General features: G+C 39.4%; 1 protein-coding gene across 2 annotated transcripts in view; it reads left to right on the forward strand.

The window, feature by feature from the left end:
• Positions 1-213: 213 nt before the first annotated feature.
• The window catches only part of sesn1.L (sestrin 1 L homeolog), a 136,777-nt gene continuing 113,356 nt past the window's right edge, over positions 214-23,634 (forward strand). For both annotated transcript variants that reach the window (XM_041562073.1, XM_041562074.1), the window contains exons 1-2: positions 214-425; positions 1,162-1,412. In XM_041562073.1, coding sequence (XP_041418007.1) covers positions 326-425; positions 1,162-1,412 — 351 coding nt within the window. In that variant the 5' untranslated portion in view covers positions 214-325. The remainder of the gene's footprint in view (positions 426-1,161; positions 1,413-23,634) is intronic.

Genomic DNA, 23,634 nt, shown 5'->3' on the forward strand with positions numbered 1-23,634 from the left:
AAATATTACATTTTATTGGAAATTTGTTCAGAATATTTTTTATTAAATTATGAAAACAAATTTTTTGTGGAGATTCACTTTAAAGTAGCCTTGATTCTTAAAACATACTCTAATGAACCACTGCACGTGACTTTTCATTCATAAGATTAACAAGCAATCTGATCAGGGGCTTGAAATGTTCGGAAGTAACAATGCTGTCATTCAGGTTCCCGTTTGCAAGGTGACTGAACATCCGACCACAAGAGGGAAAACAGAGAGCTGCCTGCAATTTAAACTGTCAGGAATCAGTCCATGGGCTGAGCCCGCCTCCTCTTCCCCTGTTTGTATGAGGAGGAGACAGGCAGTTGGAAGGATCTGGAAAACAGAGGAGGATGAAAACAAGAATATAATGCTGACATGGTCTGCAGGACTGACGGGAGAAACTAGTGAGAGCGGGACATATGATTGCAGTGTAGAGAACGGCAATTGGGAGACAGTTTTCATTCTGAAATGATCACACTCCAGCTTGCACAATTGTGCACAACAAATGCTTGTTTATTTAATGTGTGAGGTGCACAGAGACAAGGAACTTACAAGGAGAGGGGCTAGCTACCAGACTCCTCTTTGTGACGGGTTCTGTATGGATTTGGTGGAACAAACCCAAAAGTGGGTGTGTGCTGCTCTTGGTTTGTAGGAATTGCAAGTAAACAAAAGCAGCATCTTGGAGAGGGAGAAACAAAGGGAAAAAGTCTGCCTATTAACTAAGGCTTGTGAGCAGCATCTAGGGAGACAGCCGCTGTGAAATGATCTAAAAGTGGCTGTTTCTCATCATTGCTCCTACTGCCACTAAATATCCCCAAAAGCATTCCATGGTGAAGTCCAAGTGGGGTTTATTTTTGCTTAGTTTGATTTACTGTATTGATTAGGCTAAGAGAAATAGTAACCGAATAAGTTTCCTTAATACTCTAAAGTAGTATTGTTTATTAATTGTCATGTGGCACTGCAGAAGACCATTTAAGATGATGATGAGAATGAACAAAACAAATATTGTAATCACTTATAAAGTGAACTCTTAAAATAAGTTAGCTGATCATTAATGACGTAGTTGTTATTGACCCTCATTAACATATAAAGTTTTTGCTGATTTTGTTTTTTGATGAGATTTATTTCTCTCAAAAATAGCAAAAAACAAAGAGAAGCTGACATTTGAGGGTCTGTGTAGCAGAGATCCCAGGACCAGAGAGTTGGCTGTGAACAACATCAGGGAGGAAGTGCAAAGAAATATTGAGCTCCAAGGACCTGTGATGACTCAAATGGACACAACTGGGCCTTCAGAACTCAACCAGATGCTGGCAAGGTTGTTAATGCTCTCCAAAAGATACCCTTTCCCAGATGTCAGAGAAAAGACCTTAGAGATCCTGGGTATGGTTCAGGTAAGCGATAATTCCTCACTTACTTTATTTCATACATTTAAAATTTTGATTTTAATTTGCATACATTAACTACACTTATAATATGTATTTGTGACTGTATGATGTTAAATTTCAGTAACTGCATGTATCCATAATTGTGCCTAGCATGTAGGATATACACAATCTGCAATATCACAATATATCTGGCACAGAGTGGTATAAAGATAGCCATTAGATTTGATTGGGAAATGGCTCATTTTGTCATCATTATGTCAGATGAGCCTGGAATTTGTATCTGCTGATGCTTCATCTGGATGTGGATCATCAAATCCAGAACTGGTTTAGGGGATCATCCTTAAGGTGCGATCAGTGTGCATAAACCAAATTTCACTGTATTTGACTGTTCACTGACAGTCTTTTGTACAGCAGTCCAATCAGTAATTAAAATGTTGTAATTGTAATTAAAATCTTTATGTTAACTGATTTACTCAAAATACTTACAACATACAACAAAATATTTTTGCATGGAATCTGATCCTCGTGCAACTGTAGAAAAATTTCAAAGGACCTACGGCTTTACAGCCCCCATCACAGGGGGATTTTACTAGGCTTCCTCTGTATGTCAAACTTGCTTATTCAAAAGGATGGGATTAGTTACCAAACAGTCTACAAGAGTGTTAAGTTATGATAACCATACGTTTAACTTGTTGAAGTAATTTCTACAGAAGGGGGTCTACTACTTTGTACCAGTATGGGATCCGTTATAAAACTGTTATCTAGAAAGCTTTGATTTACGAAAAGTCTCCCATAGACTCCATTTTATCCAAATAATCCAAATTCAAAAAAATGATTTACTTTTTTCCATGTAATAATAAAACAGTGCCTTCTACTTGAACCAAACTAAGATATAATTAATCCATTATTGCTGTCTTACTTAGAGGAAAACTATACGTCCCAAACAATGTAGGTCTCTATTAAAAGATATTGCATAAAACAGCTCATATGTAAAACCCTGCTTCATGTAAATAAACCATTTTCATAATAATATACTTTTCTAGTAGTATGTGCCATTGGGTTATCATAAATAGAAAATTGCCATTTCAAAAAATAAGGGCCGCTTCCTGGGATCATACCATTCACTGTGCACACTCTCTGAGGCACACACAGACCATCACAAAATGGGGGTTCAAGGCAAGAGATGTAAAATCTGTTTCTTAAGTATTAATTTTGGGGGTATAATTTTCCTTTAAGTACTTCCATAAGAAATATTGTTCACAGTCCATAAAATCTCCTCATGTTATATAGGTTTTATCTGTATCTGAATTTTTAGTTTCCCATTCACAACTCATATGACCTTCACCAAAGTAATTTTTGTTCTGTGTGCATTGAATATAACTTAATTTGTGCTCAAATCAGGCCATTTTTTTCACACGAATTTAACTCAGGGTAAATGATTCATCCAGAAAACAAAAACAGACATTTTTCCTGCCTCTGTGCAAAACCTCCATGTAAATTTGGCCTACTTCATGTTGATTTGGTGAATTATTGGCAGATGCTCATGTTTTTGTTCAGCAAAGTTGTAAGTTTTGTTTAAAATTGGCTGCTTATAATGGTTGTTTAACCATTTTTTTCCGCCCAGTGTTTGCAATGGGTCCCTGGGGAAAAGAGACTTTACAGGCAGCCGCTATTTATATAAAAGAAGGTTGTCTGGCTCTTCACCCATTGTACACCTGCAGACCTAGCCAAGACCCCTTTACAATTTTCATCAGCAATTGAAGGACTAAAGGTTGTGTTGTTAGTGAGGTTCTTTACAAAATACTATCCAAATTTGTTGTATTAAAAAACCCATAGGAAGCAATCAGAATTAAATTTGATCAGTGTATTTCAGGTAAAATAATGAAAGTAAATCCCTGATTGGATGCTCCTGGTTACTGTAGTGGTACTAATTTGCCCAGTGTAAGTGATTTTCACCACTGTCTCCATATTGCTTTACTGTCTTGTTACCAATGCTTATAATAATGCTAATAATGCTGATAATATCTGCAGGGCTCAGTGCTCTCACCTCTGAACCCTTTTAAAGACAGCTACAGATGCAACTTACATAACATTAATATAAAGTGATACTATTGCTATCTTACCTTACTCCTCCCATCTTGTGGTCGTATCATCATGGATCATCGACTTGGTTAAATACAAAGAGAAAATCACAGAAAAACTACTTATTATCTTCTCTCAATAAGGTTAAGCTAGATTTAAATGCTATGTCCATATGGCATGTCTTGTGTGCCAACTATTGTAGGCATATTGCACTGTAATACATCAGTCCAACAGCGATGTGTGTGTGGAATATTTTCATATATTGTTAGCTATGTTAATTTCAATGTCAGCACATAAAAAAGACAGTGATGTCCATCAATTTAAAGGACCTGACTAATTTCAGCATATGCAAAGCAGATCTTCCCCAGGGAATATCTATGTGTATGGGTGAACTGAGTAATCAATCACAGATGTATTAGGAGCCGTGTTACGAAACAATACTCATGCATAAGGATGAACTAAGAGGAATAATGTAGCATTGGGAGCTGTAAGGCATTCACCAGCCTACCCTCTCTGTATCACTGCTGGTTATTATTTTCAAAGGTGGCAACCCTAACTAATGCTTTAATTACACACATCCTTTTCACGTGGTTAATCAGTCTGGAATAAACATTTATCAAAATTACAAATGGTCTTTCATATGAGAACAACATGTACTTGAACTGTAATTTCCCTGTATTACTATAACCAAGGAACATCTTCATAATAATGCTAATTAAGCAATTACAAGAATTACACTACACTTTACGTAAATGGCAGATTATGCAATGCTAAAGCACTGTGGATGTTGTTCACACAATGGTTTCATGGAAAATCAGTTTTACAAAACATGAAGTATTAACTGATCTATTTTTCAGTACATGGAGTACCCTGCATAATGCAGTCACACAGGGCCACTGTAGGGCAATGTCTATTGGTTATATTAGCCAGTATCAAATTTTGTGTGGTCTCAAGGACATCTTTAATGATTCACCTGTCGTGCCTGACACATTCACCATTAGATGATGACAACATAGCTGGTAAGGTTATAAGAAGAAGCCTGTCTAGTTTAAAGGACATGTCTACTCCTACAACAAAAATCTTATAAGCGTTATGCCTTGTTACATGTTTTACATAACTAGTATTGCAGCCCTTGAAAAGTGATCCGTTTAGCAGCTCTGTTGATTTTGGCTGCCTGCTGCTGTCCTGCACTATCTGCCTCTCTCCTCCCTCCCTTCGGAATGCGAGCTGTAGTTTGGCTAGACGCACATGCGCACTTGTCTAAACTAATCTAGAACATGCGCAGTTGTGCTTCTAGCACATATTTCTTCGTGCTGACTGCAGGGAGCAGAGCAAGAGAGCGGAGACATTAACTATTACACTGCCAACCAGGATAACTACTGTATGTAAGTTATTAGCAAGTCAGAAGGAGTCAGAGTATTGGCACATGCACATTGCTAATAGAAAGAGCGCAAGCATGAAAAAATGGCCGCTGGGTTAATGAAGGCGCAGGGAGGCAAACAATGCATCGGTGCAGGGAAGGTAGAGCGTTTTTCCAAGTGAAAATAATGCAGTTCGATTGGGGCTAAAGTAGGCTACACAGGCATGGTAAAAGTCAAAAACGGCTTGACATTTCCTTTAAGGTATAAAATGTAGAAAAGAATACATGTGGCCATTTCTTATTTTCAGCTTTATAATTTGAGGTATGTAGAAGATATAAAGGCTGATCATATCGTATTACAGAGGATTTCTTTTTACAGCACCATCTGGGGATCTCAGCAGAACATTGGCAGAAATGCTTAGAAACCTGTGCTAGAAAGCACTATAACATCATCTGCCTGTGAGCAAAATAATATGAACAGTATAGCAGAAGTTTAAGTATCATTTGCAATCCAAACAATCAGATTTAAAATTTAGCAGCATGTCAAGCAGTCGTTTTTAATGAATACTGTACTTGCAGCCATAGTAGGGTCGGTACCAAAATGTTTTACTTTACCCTGATTATATTCTCAAAATCCTTACATTTTTGAAAATCAAAATAACATTTTCTGACTATCTGTAATAGGGAAATCGGAATAATAGCACCAGTGACGTAACAAGATGTTACTGGGCCCCACAGCAAATTAATTTTAGGGCCCCCAACAAATCCAGAGGTTGTCCTGTTTTACAATATATGTTGAAATTTCTCATTAATAAGGGCTGGGCCTCATAGGGCCCCTACACCTCCTGGGCCCAGCAGCTGCAGGGTCTGCTTCCTCTGTAGTTACACCCCTGAGTAGTGCACTCCTGGGACTTTCTTTTAAAACATGCAAAACTTTATTACATCATGTCATGAAATCAACATTTCGACTCTTGCCTAGAGCTTTCCATAAGATCTTGAATGTAGACCCAGGAGCGCACTTCTGTCCTTCTATATTTGAATGATGTCCTTGGAGCAGCACCCGGACATAAATACAGAGTGTTGAAATAGTGGCAGAAGAGCAGATCATTGTAAAGGTGAGAGCATGGGACCAACATACTCGAGGTTAATAAATCCAGTTTCCAATGGGAACTCAGCTGCCCCTCCATTCTGCAGGATTTAAAGGAGTTTAGTAATCCACGTGTGGTGTCTAGTAGTGCAGCAACCAGGCAATAAAAACTAAACTACATGTCTGCATCTCCTTCATATGTAAAATTGATTGTGTTAGCTTCAGAAAACCTAGGGCTAAAATGATAAACTTTGTTTTGAAGTGAAGAAAAAGCATGAAAAGCAACGTTAAACTATTAGCTGGGATTTACTGGCATGATCGTAAGGTGGAAAATTGTAGCATCCAACATGCAAAATCATTTATCTAAACTGACATTAATATCACTTGACACTTAACTTATGTACATATATTAACCTTGTTTTCTTGTTGTACTTGAGTGCTGAACGATATTGTGACTCTTTAAAAATGAGAAAATTGTGCGCAGTGCTTTTTTTAAATTAATTTGCTACTTGCATGGTTTTTATGTTTTTGAAATGACAGAAAAAGCTCTGTCTGTTCTCAGTGAACAGGCATCGTATACTTCATTACACTGTTACAAAATGCCATATGATTTATGTGGCTAGATGTCAGCAGAACCTCATATAAACTACTTATCGAACAATCTTGCTGATAATTATTAGGACAATTACTGTAAATTATGTTTCTGTAAATATTTGCAAGTATTTGGCTAATTGTATAAATTAACAGGTTTGTGGCATATTTATGGAGCAGTACATTTCAAATCAGATTTAATCACTGCAATTAAAGCATATTTTTTAAAAAAAAATGTACCTTTAATGTTAAATGTACCTTTAATGTTATAGAAATCTGTTTACAGATTATACCATGTTGTGTCTGAGCCAATGCAGCAAGAGAAAAGATGTCTTGCGACCAAGTAGAACTGACCTTGTGATAAAAGGGTATACTGTTTAACTTACTTTATTTTAAACATCTCTTTAAATCCTACTTTTTTTGTTCTGTGTGCTGTGCCAGCCCATTCCCAATTTGATGACGTCTTCTACAATTAAAAGAACAAGCTGAATGTGTTATCTTCTTCACATGACTAAACCATGAATCTATTCATTATTTTCTCTGGAGTTTTAGAGCGAAAAAGCCACACATAATTGTATTTTTTTATTCTCATGGAAATGCTCTACATGTATTTTCCATTTATTTTCATATAATTCATATTTTATCTTATAAATAAAAGTAAATTCATTTGCAGCAATAAATGGTGAAACGCCAAATTCCAAAATTGCTGTTTTTCTTTTTTAGCTATGCAGTACAATACTTTTAATTGCTCTGGTGTAAAACCTGTAACAGGCCCCCAGTGCACCCCTCCCACCATAACACACACCAGGCACATGATCTTACCTTAGGGCAGTGACCCCCAACCAGTAGGTCCCGGTAAACATGTTCCTCACTAAGCCCTCTGATGTTGCTCTCTGTGACCTCACAGCAGGTCCTTTTTTTGGATTTCTGACTTGGAGGAATAAAGACCATGTGTACTGCCAAAAAGAGCCATCTGTAGTTTGCCAATCCACACAGGGGCTACCAAATAACCAATTACAGCCCTTATTGGGCACCCCCTAGGACCCACTGTCTGCAAGTTATTAATGTAGATATTCATTTTATTGCCACTGTCTGCACGTTACTAATGTAGATGTTCAAGTTTTTGCTTTAAAGTTTGGCTTTATTTTATTAAAGACGATGACAGTTTAAATTAGGAACATGAAACATTTTTTATTACTGGTTCCAGGATTCTACTTCTTACTCATCTTTTATTCTTATATATCTGTCACTGTAACTAAGTCCCACTCCATTCCGCCTATAAAATTCTATTTATTCTATTAGCTTTTCTTGCTTAGAGGGTTTATTCTGATGTCAGAGCATTTTAGCTGTTCTCTTGCCAAGCATGGATGCCTTTGATATTGTAGCATGCTGCTAGTTAGGTCTTTTTGCATCACATGAAGAAATGAGCACAATGGTTGGCCTCACATGATAATACTGTGATCTTAAAAAGCTTCATTTTATTAGGCTGAGGACTATAATATAAGTCAATCTTGTCTTTGTTAGTGGAGGGGTGGAGGCAAAACAGACTTTATTTTTATAAAATAGTACTGTCTGACCTATGTAAATATAACTGTTGAAGAATTGCTGCCCCCCTTTTGGCTGTTGATGGCTGCTGAAAGCTACACTTTGACAACAACTGGTTATGGCAGGGGTGTCCAAACTTTTTGCAACGAGGGCCAGATTTGGTGAGGTGAAAATGTGTGGGGGCCGAACATTCAGCCTGACATTCTTTTAACCATTAACATCATTTAACTCATTTAAACAAGGAATCACATAGCTGTAGCAGTAATATTTGGGCACATTAGTGAAATGATCTGCCACTTGGCCTATACTGCTGCCTGTGTGCTGAAGGTGTTAGCAATATACACGTACTGGCACGTAGTGAGGCACTGCTCTTGCATACTTATTTTACTGTACTGGCATGTCAGTACGTCTATTGCACCTTCAGCCCTAAAGACGTATGTGAGAGCAACGCGTCACTATGGGCCAGTACATGTCTATTGCTAACACCTTCAGCACACAGGCACCAGGATAGACCAAGTGACAAATCATTTCACTAATGTGCCCAAATATTACTGCTACGGCTACGTGATTCTTGTTCGCACTGTGCTGGGGGGGCACATTATTATTAATTTCATGATGGAGGCTGAGGGCCGCAATTGGCCCCCGGGCCTGACTTTGGACATGCCTGGGTTATGGGAAACTGACATAAAGTATAAGTATCAACATCTTATTGCCCTGTACCTACTTCCCCTCTCTCAAACTGTAGCATCTATTATATATAGATCTATATATTATGGCTGCTATGGGAACTCGGTCTGTAAGGACAGAGCCAGTGAGATATTTTGTCAACAGACTCATTAGGAACCCCTACATTCTTTCCAATTGTAATCTGATTCATCAAGCTGAGAGCTGGCACTGGGCCTAGATGTTAGGATCACATGTCTCGTCACCTCTATATTCTATTTATTAGCAGGTTGTATTACTGATGCTAAATATTTATCTTGGTGTCAGTGCTTAATTATCTGTTAGCAAAAAAAAGACACTGGTTTTAATGGTTTTATGTGTTGCCATATTTGGAAAGACAGTTCTTTGAGTGCATTACATTGGATGTCAGTTGTCAACAGAGCCTCTTATTTTTATTCCTAGTCATCTGTAATGGCTTTGCTGTTTCCACTCCATATATTGTAGGTGAGCTTCTAGAGACATTCAGCTGCTTCCTGTTACACAGGCTTGTGTAGGACGGGCTCCTAAAAGCACATGCGAAAACAGAGAGAACAGAATGTTCCGCGTCCCAGAAACAGTTTCATATTGCATGTGTTACAGCAATTTGTTTACAGCTGTGAAGGTGAACACAGCCCAAACCATTCCTAGAAAGGAAAGGCAAACATGCACAATGAAAGTGGTTGCCTAAAAAAATAAGCTCTGAAATAAACCTCAAATTATTGCTGTGGTTTGCAGCCAGCTAAATCTGCAAGGAGAGACAAACCCAGTGGTATTTCACACACTGCTTATTATCCCTCCAAATTTCCTGGCTCTTGTTTTCTTTGTGTGGCTTTTGGAAGTAGATTTGCATCTAACACTGAAAGGTTGCAAATGCCTTCTTTTTCGTTAAAGGGATACTGTCATGGGAAAAAACATTTTTTTCAAAATGCATCAGTTAATAGTGCTGCTCCAGCAGAATTCTGCACTGAAATCCATTTCTCAAAAGAGCAAACAGATTTTTTTATATTCAATTTTGAAATCTGACATGGGGCTAGACATTTTGTCAATTTCCCAGCTGCCCCTGGTCATGTGACTTGTGCCTGCACTTTAGGAGAGAAATGCTTTCTGGCAGGCTGCTGTTTTTCGTTCTCAATGTAACTGAATGTGTCTCAGTGGAACATGGGTTTTTACTATTGAGTGCTGTTCTTAAATCACCCAGGCAGCTGTTATCTAGTTACCTTACCATTGTTCTTTTGTTTGGCTGCTGGGGGGGGAAAGGGAGGGGGGTGATATCACTCCAACTTGCAGTACAGCAGTAAAGAGTGATTGAAGTTTATCAGAGCACAAGTCACATGACCAGGGGCAGCTGGGAAATTGACAGTATGTCTAGCCCCATGTCAGATTTCAAAATTGAATATAAAAAAATCTGTTTGCTCTTTTGAGAAATGGATTTCAGTGCAGAATTCTGCTGGAGCAGCACTATTAACTGATTCATTTTGAAAAACATTTTTTTCCCATGACAGTATCCCTTTAACATGCAGAACTGTGAAATGTTCATAATAGATTATTTTTTTTGGTAGCAATGTTATTTACAGTACTCACACTAATCATCAGCCTATTCAGTTTAAACCTAAGTACCCCTCACTGAGTCTGACCATCCATTAACTGACACTTCCATGTGCCCAGTTCACTAATTTGTGCAGGGCTGCAATAGGACTGTATATAGTAATGCATGGGCTGGCCCTACACCCACAGGTCAGATGGATTTGCTCTGATGTCCATACACCTATAGAGGATTCAGATGTGGTGCAGGTTAAATGTTACCAGCTGCAGCAGCACAGTAACTCTAGAGGGGAACTATGGCAAAAGTTAAAATGTAATATTAGCTTCAGCATACTGAAATAAGAAACTTTCTAAATACAGTCAATTAAAAATTCTGTACTGTTTCTGAAATAATCAAGTTTATCGTCATTATTCCTCTTTCATCATCTGTTTCTCCTCATTCTCCCTTCATACAGGAGTTGGTCAGATGAATGATCCCTTTACATGCAGAATTTGTGCAAAAGGCAGTTATTTTGTTAGATTTTATTTGTACTGGAATCAGTTATTTAAGTGAGCTTTAATACATCTGCTAGGAAAGGAATCCCTAAGATATATTGGATCATTCATTTGACACCCAACTGCTGATTGGGTGTGCCCAGTTCACTAATTGTATTGATTGTATTTAGAGAGTTTCTAACTTCAGGATGAGGAAGCTTATATTATATTTTCATTTTCACGATAGTTCCCCTTTAACTGTGCCCTGCCGCTGACGTTCCCTTCCTGCCGTCTCTCATTGGTGGAACAGTGTGGTCCCATGTGTGCTTATAAAAGCCCCTTATTTAGGATTGGGCCTGGTTGGGTCTGGGTTAAAAAGGGAATGTTTAGGGCAAGTGTGGGTCTTGTCTGGCATAGTTGCCCATTGCAGCCAGTCTGCTTTCATTTTCAAACTCAGCTAAATACACCTTTGCAAATCCTCCAGCTTGAACATATTGTTGCTTATGGGTGGTCTGCCCAAAACTCTTGCTAACTTATACTGTAGTGCAGGTTGTTATGTAGTAAGTGCAATGGATTACTATCAGATCTGGCTGATTTTTGTAATCAAGCAGAATATTAGAAAGGCCCCAGCCATACATGGCCCAATAAGTTATAGAGAAATGTTAGCAGATCTAATTTATTAAAGTTCTCCTTCAACAATAACTGAAAAAGATATTTATGCATACTTAAAATTAATGGAGGTAATGACAGATGTAATGTTTGCTCCAGTAACAGAAACCCTTCCAATCAGAATGCAGCATGTGATTTATGTGTATATAATCATTATGTATCAGTATACACATAATCATTTTTGTAGGGAGCGATGTGTGTATGGATGCTGGGTTTTCATTTGGAGGGGTTGAACTTGATGGACTTTGTCTTTTTTCAGCCCAATTTAACTATGTCTAAGCATGAGTATGAGGCACATGATTACATTTATTTTTGGGCCCTGTTCGCTTGACTTCTGGTATTTCATATACATTAGTTATATAAAGGATATGTATGAATATCACACACGGGGGGGGAACTTGTGAAGGTAGGCGGACGGCAGGCACCTGGACTGTGCGGCCTAAATTGTGCAGGAAATCCGGGCCTAGCTTAATGAATGTTTCAACCTGTGATCAACCCTAACCCATTCCTTCCCACATGTCTTGCACCCAAACAAAAATTGAAGTCTCTTCTATTTATAACCCACGCATGTCCCCACTCCCTCTGATGACATTTTGGATGGCCAGGATAAGCCAATTACATCACCAAAGGGGAGGGGCTGTGCTTAAAGTTTTACTCACCACCCACCCTAATACCACCCTTGTACCTAGGACTACCTTGTCCCGAACCCACCCAACTTACAAGTAAATCCTTGAGTTAGTTATTGCTGTCCCACTGCGCTTAAATGCTGCACTGCAATATTACTAATTTGTCAAGATTTAAAACGACTACAAGTCTTGCTTTATGGTCCTCCCATAAACCCAACAGCGGAAGATACTGCAATCCAGGTCTGCAATGAGAATTAAAATAGGCCCAGGCATTTCAGGTACACAGAGGCCCAATCAGCCCACACAGAGGCCCACGAAATACTGACTGTCTTTGGCACCTTATAGCAGCCCCTCTGGCATTTGCCAGAACCCACAGATTGCCAGTCCAGGCCTGCTGCAATCCTGTCTCTACCTAGTTGTGGCCTTTCATAATCGGAGTGTGCAGAAAGCCTACAATCCTGGCTACTGGAAATTCTGCCTTACTAAGACAGCTAGAAACCTATAAAATAAAAGCTGCTTTAATTGTATTGTTTATTAATGAACACATGGGGGAGATACTTCCCAAGAAGTCAGTAGCCTTTCTAGGCTAAAAGCGCTTACTGTGCTTATTCTGCAAACAATGTTTCTCCTCCCACATCTAAATCACAGCTGATTGTATTCCCTTCTTATCTGTCAGGCTCTATATCTTTGTATCATTTGGACCCTGGTACCTGTCTGAAGTATGTATTAGGGCTTCTTGAACTTAGCTTTACCCTTAAGCTGGCCATAGATGCAAAGATCCAATTGTACGAATCCTCGATTTGTACGATTTTCGGACCGTGAGTGGAGAGTCCCGACATTTCTGCGTGTATTGCTGAACAGACGATTTTCAGTGGGAGACTGTCACTAGCTTTTTTTGGACATAACTTTCGATTACTGTCAGGGGCAGAACATCGGCTGATCTGCTCTTTTACTACTTTATTTGATTTGAAGAGTTAGTGGCAGGTCTGGAGATGGGGAAGTATGATCGTTCGAGGATTCAAACGATCGGATCTTTGCGTCTATGGCCAGCTTTATTCTCCTTGCTGTACAACCATGAGATACATATAAAACATTTCTTTTCAGTAGTGGTCAATTTAAAGTGTGAAACATTGCACTGCACAGTTTAGTTTCAGTGTGGCTCAGTTATCATGTAGCTATGAATTATTGGGGCTAGTGCTGTACAAAGCACTCTTTTTATGCAGCAGTCTCAGCTTCTGTGGCCCTTTATAGTCATTTGGCAGACAGCTATATGCTGCAAAAACAAAAACATTTGAAGTAATTTAAACCAAATCATAGCAGGGTTGGGCAGGCCATATGCAGCAGCGTAACTACAGACCAACGCAGCCCCCTGCCAGTTTGACATCAACACTTGCAGACTCCATAACCTCTTCCCCAGTGTTAGATATAAAATGGGAGGGGGCTTCCAGAAGGGGTTTGCAGGGCAGAAAGGAGGTCATGAAGGTCAAAAGTCACCACTTGAAATTAGAAAAAATATCCAGAAAAATATCTGTGTGTTTAGCCACATTAAATAAAAATCAGCCATCAGGTATAGAAAAACATATGGGGGGCTTTTAATGTATTCAGTTTTCAAAGACCACTGCAACAATGAAATAGCAGAGGAGTTCGAAAAAAAGGTTCAAGCTGATTTTTTTTCAAACCTGTTGATTGATTCAAGATTTTTATTTGAATCTGTAACAACAACAGAGAAAACTTACATACTGGAAAAGGTTTCCCGAGCAGCACATTTTAAATACATTATTGCTTTTTGCTATTTCATCCTATTATGTCATCTCTCCAGACCTGGTCATGGTGATTTTGTTCCTATTGTAAGGCTAAAGCATTTACTTAAAAAAAAAAATAGCTTGTCAAAAATCAAGCTCGTTAAGAATTAATTTCTGATTAAGCATTAAGTTGAACGTCTGAGCATTACATTCTCCATTCTAATATTAATAACTATTTCAATTTAATTTGGCTAAATATGTCCTGACACATTCTGGGTGCCAGTCCTGTTACCAGTGAGTTTGGCTTCCTTTACCACTAGTAGGCAGCATGGAACAACTTTAGGGCATTGAAGAGAGAGCCCTGTAAGTATGCTCTACTTAAATATAAAGACAGCTGTATGTTTTTGATAGCAGCTGAATTTTATTCTAAATAAACAAAATAAATCTCTCCACACTCTGTTCCTGCTTGCTAGTGAAACACAGGTTTCCCAAACCCTGCTTTGTGCTACTGCCCTCATTATTTTGCACTCCCAGCAACTAGAAGGGGTGTTGCTTGACATGAAAGAAACAATGTCCAGACAAAGCTATGCACAGAATGCGGTGGGCCTGTTTTCGTGCTGTCTGAAAAACAAACGTTGAGCTCTGTAGTGTTTCTTAGGAGCGCTGTGGCTGACTGGAACAAGAAGTGCAGGCCAAGTGCTGGCTGTTTTGTAAGACTGCGATGCACTTACATACTGGAAGCTGAAAACAAGCTGAAAACAGTGGGTCCCCTAGAACAGGTCAAAGACACCAGGGACATGTACTTGCAGAATAGTCTCAAGAAACAGTTAGATCTGAGTCTGACTTACACATCGAATTTCAGTATCACACCTGGGTTTTCTGGCTTTGACGATGTGGCCAAGGTCAGCACTGACACTGCAGTTCAGAAAGCAAACTGCATGCATAGTTATCTAATACTTTCTCTCTCTGAAAAAAGGCCTTGAGAAGAAAAGCAGCACCTAAAAATAACAAGAAGAATGAGCTAATACATAGGTTGGATAGGCCTTGACTGACTTGATTTGCAACCAGCCCTTTTCCTGTAAAGTATTTGAGTTTTACCTGTACACTGTACCCTGTACATATATATAATAATAGATAAAAGGAAATTTCCCTAATAATCTATGTGAACTCCATTGGCCACTGTCACGTATGGTATCCCAAAACCTATAACATATGCCAAGGTTCTGGTCACAGCTTACGCTTCTGCCTGTAACAGCTGCCTTTTGCTTCAGGAAGATGGTGACAAGTCTTATAGTGAGAGAACAAGGCAAGAGAACCATAACTTGCGACAGGAGGAACGGGTTCGAGCCAGACCCGGATTTATGGAAAGGCCACCAAGGCCCGGGCCTAGGGCTGCAGGATTTTAGGGGGCAGCATGTTGCATAACCACACCCACATTGGTTCAGAAACACTGGGGATGTACAGGATTTTTTCCATTTCCTGTGCACAATCCCCGTTGCTCCGGTCTCGATGGTAAAAATTTGAGCAAATAAAAGGGTGGTGAAGGGGTCGATGAACAGCTGTGGGCCTAGGGGTGCCCACTATGTAAATACAGCCCTGGTTAGAGCAAAGCGTAGTCGAGGAAACAGGCAGGAGTCAATAACCAGTCCATCAGCGCAGTACAAAGTCAGGATCCGGAAGTATAGTAAAAAAAACAGGCAGTAGTCGTGCCAGGCAGCGAATTAGCAGAGGTCAAGGACAGGCAAGGTCAAGAACAGGAAAATCGGACAATAAGCACACCCAGGAACTGACAATAGGCCTATGTTGGGCAATAAAAAAACCAGACAAGGCACATGTGCACCAAAACGGAAGAACTCGGACATCCTCACCGGCCTACTAGACCACCAGGTATAGTTACAGCCTATGACTAAGTGTCCTTGGTAGACAGTGTCGGACTGGGACACCAGGGGCCCACCCAAAAACCTTGGACCAGAGGCCAACTCTCAGTACTATTTCTTCCTCTCCTCACTCAACTTCTATTCTCCTAATCTCTTTTCTTTACATACTATGATCTATATTCCATCTATTTAGCCTCTTTATTAAGGAAATTGCCATGAAAATGCCAAATGTGGGCCCACTGATCCCTGGGCCCACCGGGAGTTTTACAGGTATCCTGATGGGCCAGTCTGACACTGTTGGTAAACATGAAATGCGTCAGGCTTTGGTTCTTAATTTTGGAAAATATAATGTAAGTTTTTAACCTTTTACCATCTGACTTCGGCTCTACTACTTTGTGGGACCAGGCTTGTGCCAGCCTCCTTTGATGTTTCTTGCTTTTTGCTGTAGGTACTGGCTTAGTAATGGTAACTCAGTGTGATTGATGGTATGTGTGCTTTGTCATCAGTGGAACATTAAGCAAATGTATATGACCTCTCTCTTTGTGTTTGCTTTTGTAGGATTGTTTTAGTTTAGGTTTGTTTGGTTCTTTTACTTTTGTATTAACAGCTTAGATAATTTTCACAGATACCCATCAACATTAGCACACACAGATGCCAAAGGGTAATTTATTATACTGGAACTGTTAAACAGACAGTACTGAAGAATTATTTGCAGGGCCTTGGTTATTGGGGGATCATGGTAATGCAGAATGGATGGGGTCTCCATCTCACTCAGGGAGAAATTACCTAATTCAGGCCCAATCTGTGGCCCAATCTATTGTTCAGTTGACGCTACTACAACACAGAGCAATTCTTATTTGAATACTTTTGTGAAGCATATACATTAGGCCAAAGTCAAACAGAGCGCTTGAACCTCTGCTCTCTGCCTGTGTTTTGTAGGCAGTCAGAGAAAAGCAGATCCGCTCTCCTCTGCAGCTCCGTGTAGCTGCTCTGACAGGCACAGCTTCAGCCTGAATGCAGCTACACAGAGCGGAGTGGAGCAGAGATTGGCCTGAAAATGTCTGCTTTCACTTTTTTGGGCTGATCTCTGCTCCACTCTGTATAGCTGCACTCAGGCCGAAGGTGTTCAAAATGCAGTCAAACATAACAACCTCTGCTGTTTCATATTAGAGTTCTCATCCACCATATAGGATCATTGCACGTGTTAACCCACTATGCATAATTACTTTAGGCTTAAGTCAATTTCCAGGTCTAATATCCTTAAATATGTTAAATCCTAGTCCCATCCAACTGTTTAGAAGCCAGGAGTTTGTGCTGGGTATTTTTGGGCTGATATGACTTATCATATTGTTTTTAGCAAACAAAACAAGTGGTTATCCCAGCATAACCCAGACTTATGTAAATGGGAGCAGCCTACTCAGATACTGGGTCTTGCTTCATACTCTCATCTTGCTACGCTGCTTATCTAATCAATACAGTACTGGGATTTTTTGGCTAAAGCCACAATGAGTTTGGGTAGTGTATGAAGTTGTTTGCTTCTCTGTAGCATGTGTTTTAACCCTTTTCTCAGGTCATATATTATCTGAAAGCTTAGTGTGCTGAAATGTCGCCACTTGTTTTACAGAATTCAGCAGTTCTACATTTATTTTATAAAACAATATAAATCACAGTAGTGTTTATTTCTGTGTTCAGTTGGATACACACAGGGGCAGATTTCGAAAATGTAAACAGAGTAATCCTTATGAATTCCCAGCAGTTCAAATTTATCACATTTACACATGTATTAGTGCATTTTGGCTTTTTTAAATATGCTGGTTTGAGCTGAACTAACTACTTTGAGCAGGGCTCAACTACCTGATTGATTCAGTAAAACTAAACATACATGCCCAGATTTGGTTGGATATTTTGGCTAATTTTGACCACACTACCCGACAATGTAGTAATGTATAGTCAACGATCATGGTCGACTGAGGGTCATCTGTCCTGGAAGAATATTTATTTCCATTGGGCAAAAAGGAATGAAGGTGAGCTGCAGCTCTTCTGCAGTCACAGATCTGACCAGTACCTGCTTACTCACACAGCTGCTTATTCACAGAACTGGCCCCAAGACAACTGCTAAATTTTCCAACCTGACCACCCCCCGAGAGCCTTGTGATCCTGGAACTGATGTCACAAAACTTTACTCTCTCCACAACTGAACAGCCTGCATCCTGCCCAACTTATCCTGCTGGATGCCAATGTGCCACCCCTGTAGACAGTAGAGAGTAGTTTACCAATCCTATCTACAGATGTGGGAGTCAGACATTTGTTTAATCTGCTTTAGGGATGCTCCAAATCCACTATTTTAGGATTCAGTCGAATCCCAAATACTTTGTGAAAGATTCGGCAGAATACCAATCCAAATCTGAACTTTAATTTGCTTATGTAAATTATGGAAACAAGGGGGAAAGAGAGTAAAAAGAGTAAAAAATGTTTGACTTCCTTGTTTGTGTGACAAAAATGTAAGTGATTTTTTGGATTCGGATTCAGTTTGGCCAGGCACTTAGATTCTGCCAAATCCAAATCCTGATGAAAAAGGCCAAATCCCTGCATCCCTAATTTGTTTAGAACTTTCAGATTTCTACATCATCATATTAAGCAGTTTTTGACTGCCATTTCTTAATGACATTAAAGACAATGGAAATTGTGAACTGGAAGCGTTGTGCAGAGTTTCTATAGCCTTCTTCCTCTGCTTTGTAGGCATCAATTAGCTTCATTTCAGATCCTTGATCAGTTGATCAAGCCCTTGGTTGTTGAGTGACAGCCCAAACTTTGGGATTTTATTAAAGTGGTTGTTGACTGTCCAACACTTTTTTCAGTTCAACTGTTTACAGTTACTTTCTACTTAGGATCCTATTTCTAATATTGACATTTAAAGTTTAATTTTTTTCACCTTCTTGTGTCTTTCTGAAGCAAGCTCTGGGGGGCAGGGGGGGGAGAGGTCAACAACTCTGTAAACTGTTCTATAAGATAAATGAGTTGGTACATTTCTTATCTTTGGCCCTGCTGAGCAGATATAATGAATACAATAGTTGCTAATATTCCAAAGATACTGCTGAGAAATTTATCAACTAATGTAGCAAATGGCGCCTGGATTACTGAGCTGCCAGAGTGAAACACCAGACGCAGGAATATTACACTTTAACGGGGGCGTTCACCTTCCAACAATTTTTCAGTTGGTTTTCAGTTCACCAGAAAGAAAGACTTTTTCCAATTACTTTTTTATTTGTGATTGTTTTTCTAATATTGAAGTGTAAAGTTTCATTTTCACCTTATTATGTCTTTCGGAAGCAGCTCTGTGAGGGGGGTCACCAACTCTGTGAACTGTTCTAGATTATTTGATACATTTCTTTTATTTGGACCTGCTGAGCAGAATCACTGAATTTCATTAAAAGCAGTTGTAACAATTGATACAATAGTTGCTAATATTCCACATTTACTGCTGAGAAATGTATCAACTATGTAGCAAATGTAACAGTTCAGAAGAATCCACGAATTACTGAGCCGCCAGACTGAAACACCAGAGGCAGGACCTAGTGATGTGCGGGTCGAGAAATTCTCGACCCGCACCCACCCTAACCCGCCTGCACCCTACCCGCACCCGACCCGGGCCCGCTGCTCCCCTTTATTTATAGACCCGCGCCCGCCCCGCAATGACATCACAAAAGGGGCGGAGCAGGCGGAAGTCTATAAATTCCGCGCCGGAAGCCGGCAGTACTAGGTCGCGGGCGGGGAGAGCAGGAGAAGAGCTCGAACCGCGCATTTTGTCCAGGGGTCGGCCCGAACCTGCCCGACCCGCAGGTAAACCATCGGGTCCCGTGGGCCTCGGGTCGGCCCGCACATCACTAGCAGGAATATAAAACTTTTAACTTAAATTTTGGGGAAAGCAGTAAAAAAAAATGAAAAACAAATAAATATTTCTGGTGGACAATCTGAAAACAACTAAGCAAAAAAAAAAACACCTCTTAAAACTCTTTAAACTACTAATGGCTAATTAGGGTAATTAAGGTACTGTAATTAGGGTCAGGGACATGGCAAAAACAGTGTTTATCACTGGACAAGTAGAAGGTGCCATGAAAAAATATTTACCCGAGCATTAACATTTGCAAATATGTTGTTTTTTTAACAAACAGATTCCTGCAGTAGTAGTTACTTCTTTTCAATTACTAAATATGTTGTTTGGCAAGGGGTGCCCAAACAGCTGCATTCAACTGTATATTTCAGCAAAGCTTTCTTCATTAATTCAGTGTCGGTTATTATCCAGTGCAACAGAAGCTAATCTTGCACAAGCCATTGCTGAAAAGACCTTTGCCCAGCATGATACTCTGTAGACACTCACATGTCTGCAGTTTCTAATGAATTACCTTGCTTATCGCTGCACATGGGCACCAAATGGTTAGAGCCACTGCTAAACACTTTAGCATTTCTGGAGGATGATTGATTTCCTTTGCTGGTGCTTTGTGTGGCTGGCAGGAACTACAGAAACCTACCAGGTGGAAAGTAGAATTGCAGAGTCAAGCTGTGGTAGAAGTTGGTTGTGTGATAGAGCTGGCTGATGCAATGCTGTGTGGCTCTTCGCCAGTGATCTTCACAAAAACACTGTTAACTCCTAGTGCAAATTTAAAATAAGAACATGCTTTTTTACGCAATCTACCTAATTTAGATACAGTCCAAAATTACACACTTTGGTGAAACTGTATTTGCTCTTTATGTTTACGTTAGGCAAACATAAATCAGGTTTTAGGAATACAACAGCTAATCATTCTTTTTAAACTATCCAATGAAGCTGCCAGTACAGCAATTCCAAAGCTTTACTGTGAAAACTACAGTGTTTCTGTATTTTATCCTTTTTTAATAACCCATATACACAGCACTTTATAGAGATTATACAGTATTCACACGAGTTCCTGACCCACTGGAGTTTACAGTCTAAGAACTCACATTCACACAATACACATGTCTGGGTCAAATGCATCAGGAGAATCAAATAATGCAAATTCCTTCTTCGGGTCATCTTGGCAGTCTACTAATATATTCGCCATTGAAAACAAAATAAAAAGTAAACCATACCCATACAACTACAAAAACAAAGAGAATATTATGCTGCCAAAATGTGTTTTTAGAAATAAAAAACAGGGTTACTGGAATTAAAAAGATTTATCAAGGGACCAGTTATTTGCCAAACTGAATTCGGAAAGAATTGTCCCCCTCTTGATGGATAATTAATATAATTTTTTTTATCATTCTCTATATTACTCAGAAGCATATTAGCATTTTCCATTTAGTGGGCAGATTATACAATCTTAAAGGGATACTGTCATGGGGAAACATTTTTTTTTCAAAATGAAACAGTTAATAGTGCTGCTCCAGCAAAATTCTGCACTGAAATCCATTTCTCAAAAGAGCAAACAGATTTTTTTATATTCAATTTTGAAATCTGACATGGGGCTAGACATATTGTCAATTTCCCAGCTGCCCCAAGTCATGTGACTTGTGCTCTGATTGTGCTTCAATCACTCTTTACTGCTGTACTGCAAGTTGGAGTGATTTCACCCCCTCCCTTTTCTCCCCTAGCAGCCAAACAAAAGAACAATGGGAAGGAAACCAGATAACAGCTCCCTAACACAAGATAACAGCTGCCTGGTAGATCTACGAACAACACTCACCCTGTAGTAGAAACCCATGTCTCACTGAAACACATTCAGTTACATTGAGAAGGAAAAACAGCAGCCTGCCAGAAAGCATATCTCTCCTAAAGTGCAGGCACAAGTCACATGACCAGGGGCAGCTGGGAAATTGACAAAATGTCTAGCCCCATGTCAGATTTCAAAATTGAATATAAAAAAATCTGTTTGCTCTTTTGAGAAATGTATTTCAGTGCAGAATTCTGCTGGAGTAGCACTATTAACTGATGCGTTTTGAAAAAAACATGTTTTCTGATGACAGGATCCCTTTAAACAAAAAAGTCTTTGAGATTGGGGGTTCATAAGCCTTGGTTTGGCCAGACCTGATATTTGGGAGTGATATTAATGGGATTTAATCCTGCAAATGAGGTATGTGCTACTTTTAATGAAAAGAATAGACCTGACTTTGAGCATACATGTATAGATGCAGTTTAAACATCAGATTTTAGATTTAAATTTTTTGCTTACTGCACTTTTTGGAATCCATCACTGGCAATTCCTTATCAGTGGAGTAACTAGATGTTACTAGGCCCACAGTAAATTCAATTTAGTGGCCCCAACATTTGTAAATTGACCTATTCTATCAAGCTATATTGAAATTGCTCATTAATTGGGGCCCGGGCCGGATTTACATATCGGGCACCCCTAGGCCTGCTGCTGTTTATCTCCCCCATCCCCTCCCTTTTATTCGCTCAATTTTTCATCATCGGGACCGGAGCAATGAGGATTGGCTCACAGGAAATGTAAAAAACGAGTTTATCTCCTGTGCATACCCAGTATTTATGAACTAATGTGGGTGTGGTTGGGCAGCATGCCGCCACCTAAGATCCTGCCACCCTAGGCCCGGGCCTTGTTGGCCTTTCCACAAATCCGGGTCTGAGTGGGGCCTTATTAGGCCCCCCACACTCCTAGGTCCTCCTGCAATGGCAGGGTCTGCTTCCTCTCCAGTTACATCGCTGATTCTTATGGGCATTGGAAATACGGATATTTCTGATCTCTCATTCATGTAAACATTTCCATCCTGTATTGCAAACAGCCTATTCTCTGATAGAAAGTGTGCCCTTTCTACAAGTTCATATTGTTCATATTGTTGTGTTTCATAATAACAACAGCACTTATCATACATATCCATCCACTCCAGACTCCCCTAGATATGCTATTTTTGAACCATTCAGTTAAAAAAGGATTATCAGCTCCTGACTGTTGTCTGTCTGTAAAGCTGTTTTTAAACTTGGAGTATTGTGCCGCAGGTTTGAGTGTTGCGTATGTAATGCTACTGCTTTATCTCAACTCCTGTCCATTTGCTCGTTTCTCCTAGTAATCATCCCTTGATGACTTATATTATCTGTAGGCCCATATAAAAAAGGCATATATAATATGGTTTTATCCTTACTGGTTCCAGTGAAATTGACATAATGTCATTATACTGTTTAATGAAACTATCCTTTAATGACCTCTGGACAGACAACCCTTACCAAGATTTTTTCATACTAAGCAGATTTTTGTGGCAGTTACGCAAATTCAGCCTCTTTCTGTGCCACCCATATTTACATTGCCAACAGAGCAATAATGGATCAGAAGAACAGTAAGCTTCAGATGAGAAACCTCCCCTTGAGAAAGGGGTGATAGGGAATTGCTGGTGGTCTCCAGTATACACAGATTAGTACTCATGGAAAATGTTCTATAGTTTTTGTTCCTAATTTGCACCTAACTACTACAGATCTGCTATTCATTTGAACCCACAGTTTCAGACTTTACACATTATAAGAACTTCGATTAAAATAGAGTTCTATCATTTTGTTTCTTCCTTCAGCAGCAAGTTAGAAACTTTGCCAAAAAAAAGTCATCAATACACAAAGCTTCCCACAGTCTTTTCCATGTCTTTGATGATAGTTGTAGAAAGGGAGCTATTCAAAAAAGTATACCCAATTGTATAGTATCACAAATTCTCTCCGTTCTTATAATTTCCAAATCACTTTGCCCTAGGCTAAGGCACTAAAGACCTAAACACAAATATATTTGAATTTTCTACCCTGAGATTGTCTGTCCCTATTGGTCTGCCAAGCAGAGAAGAAATGGTCCTGTGTATACATATGTATGCCCCTGTAGTAGAAGGCAATTTCATTCATTTTAGACTGTTAAAGATTTGTAATCACCTCCTGGACAATACCAATGTAGGCAAATCTCAAGATATAAAATGCATAGCAG

This window comes from Xenopus laevis, chromosome 5L, assembly GCF_017654675.1.
Source record: "Xenopus laevis strain J_2021 chromosome 5L, Xenopus_laevis_v10.1, whole genome shotgun sequence".
NCBI lineage: Eukaryota > Metazoa > Chordata > Amphibia > Anura > Pipidae > Xenopus > Xenopus laevis.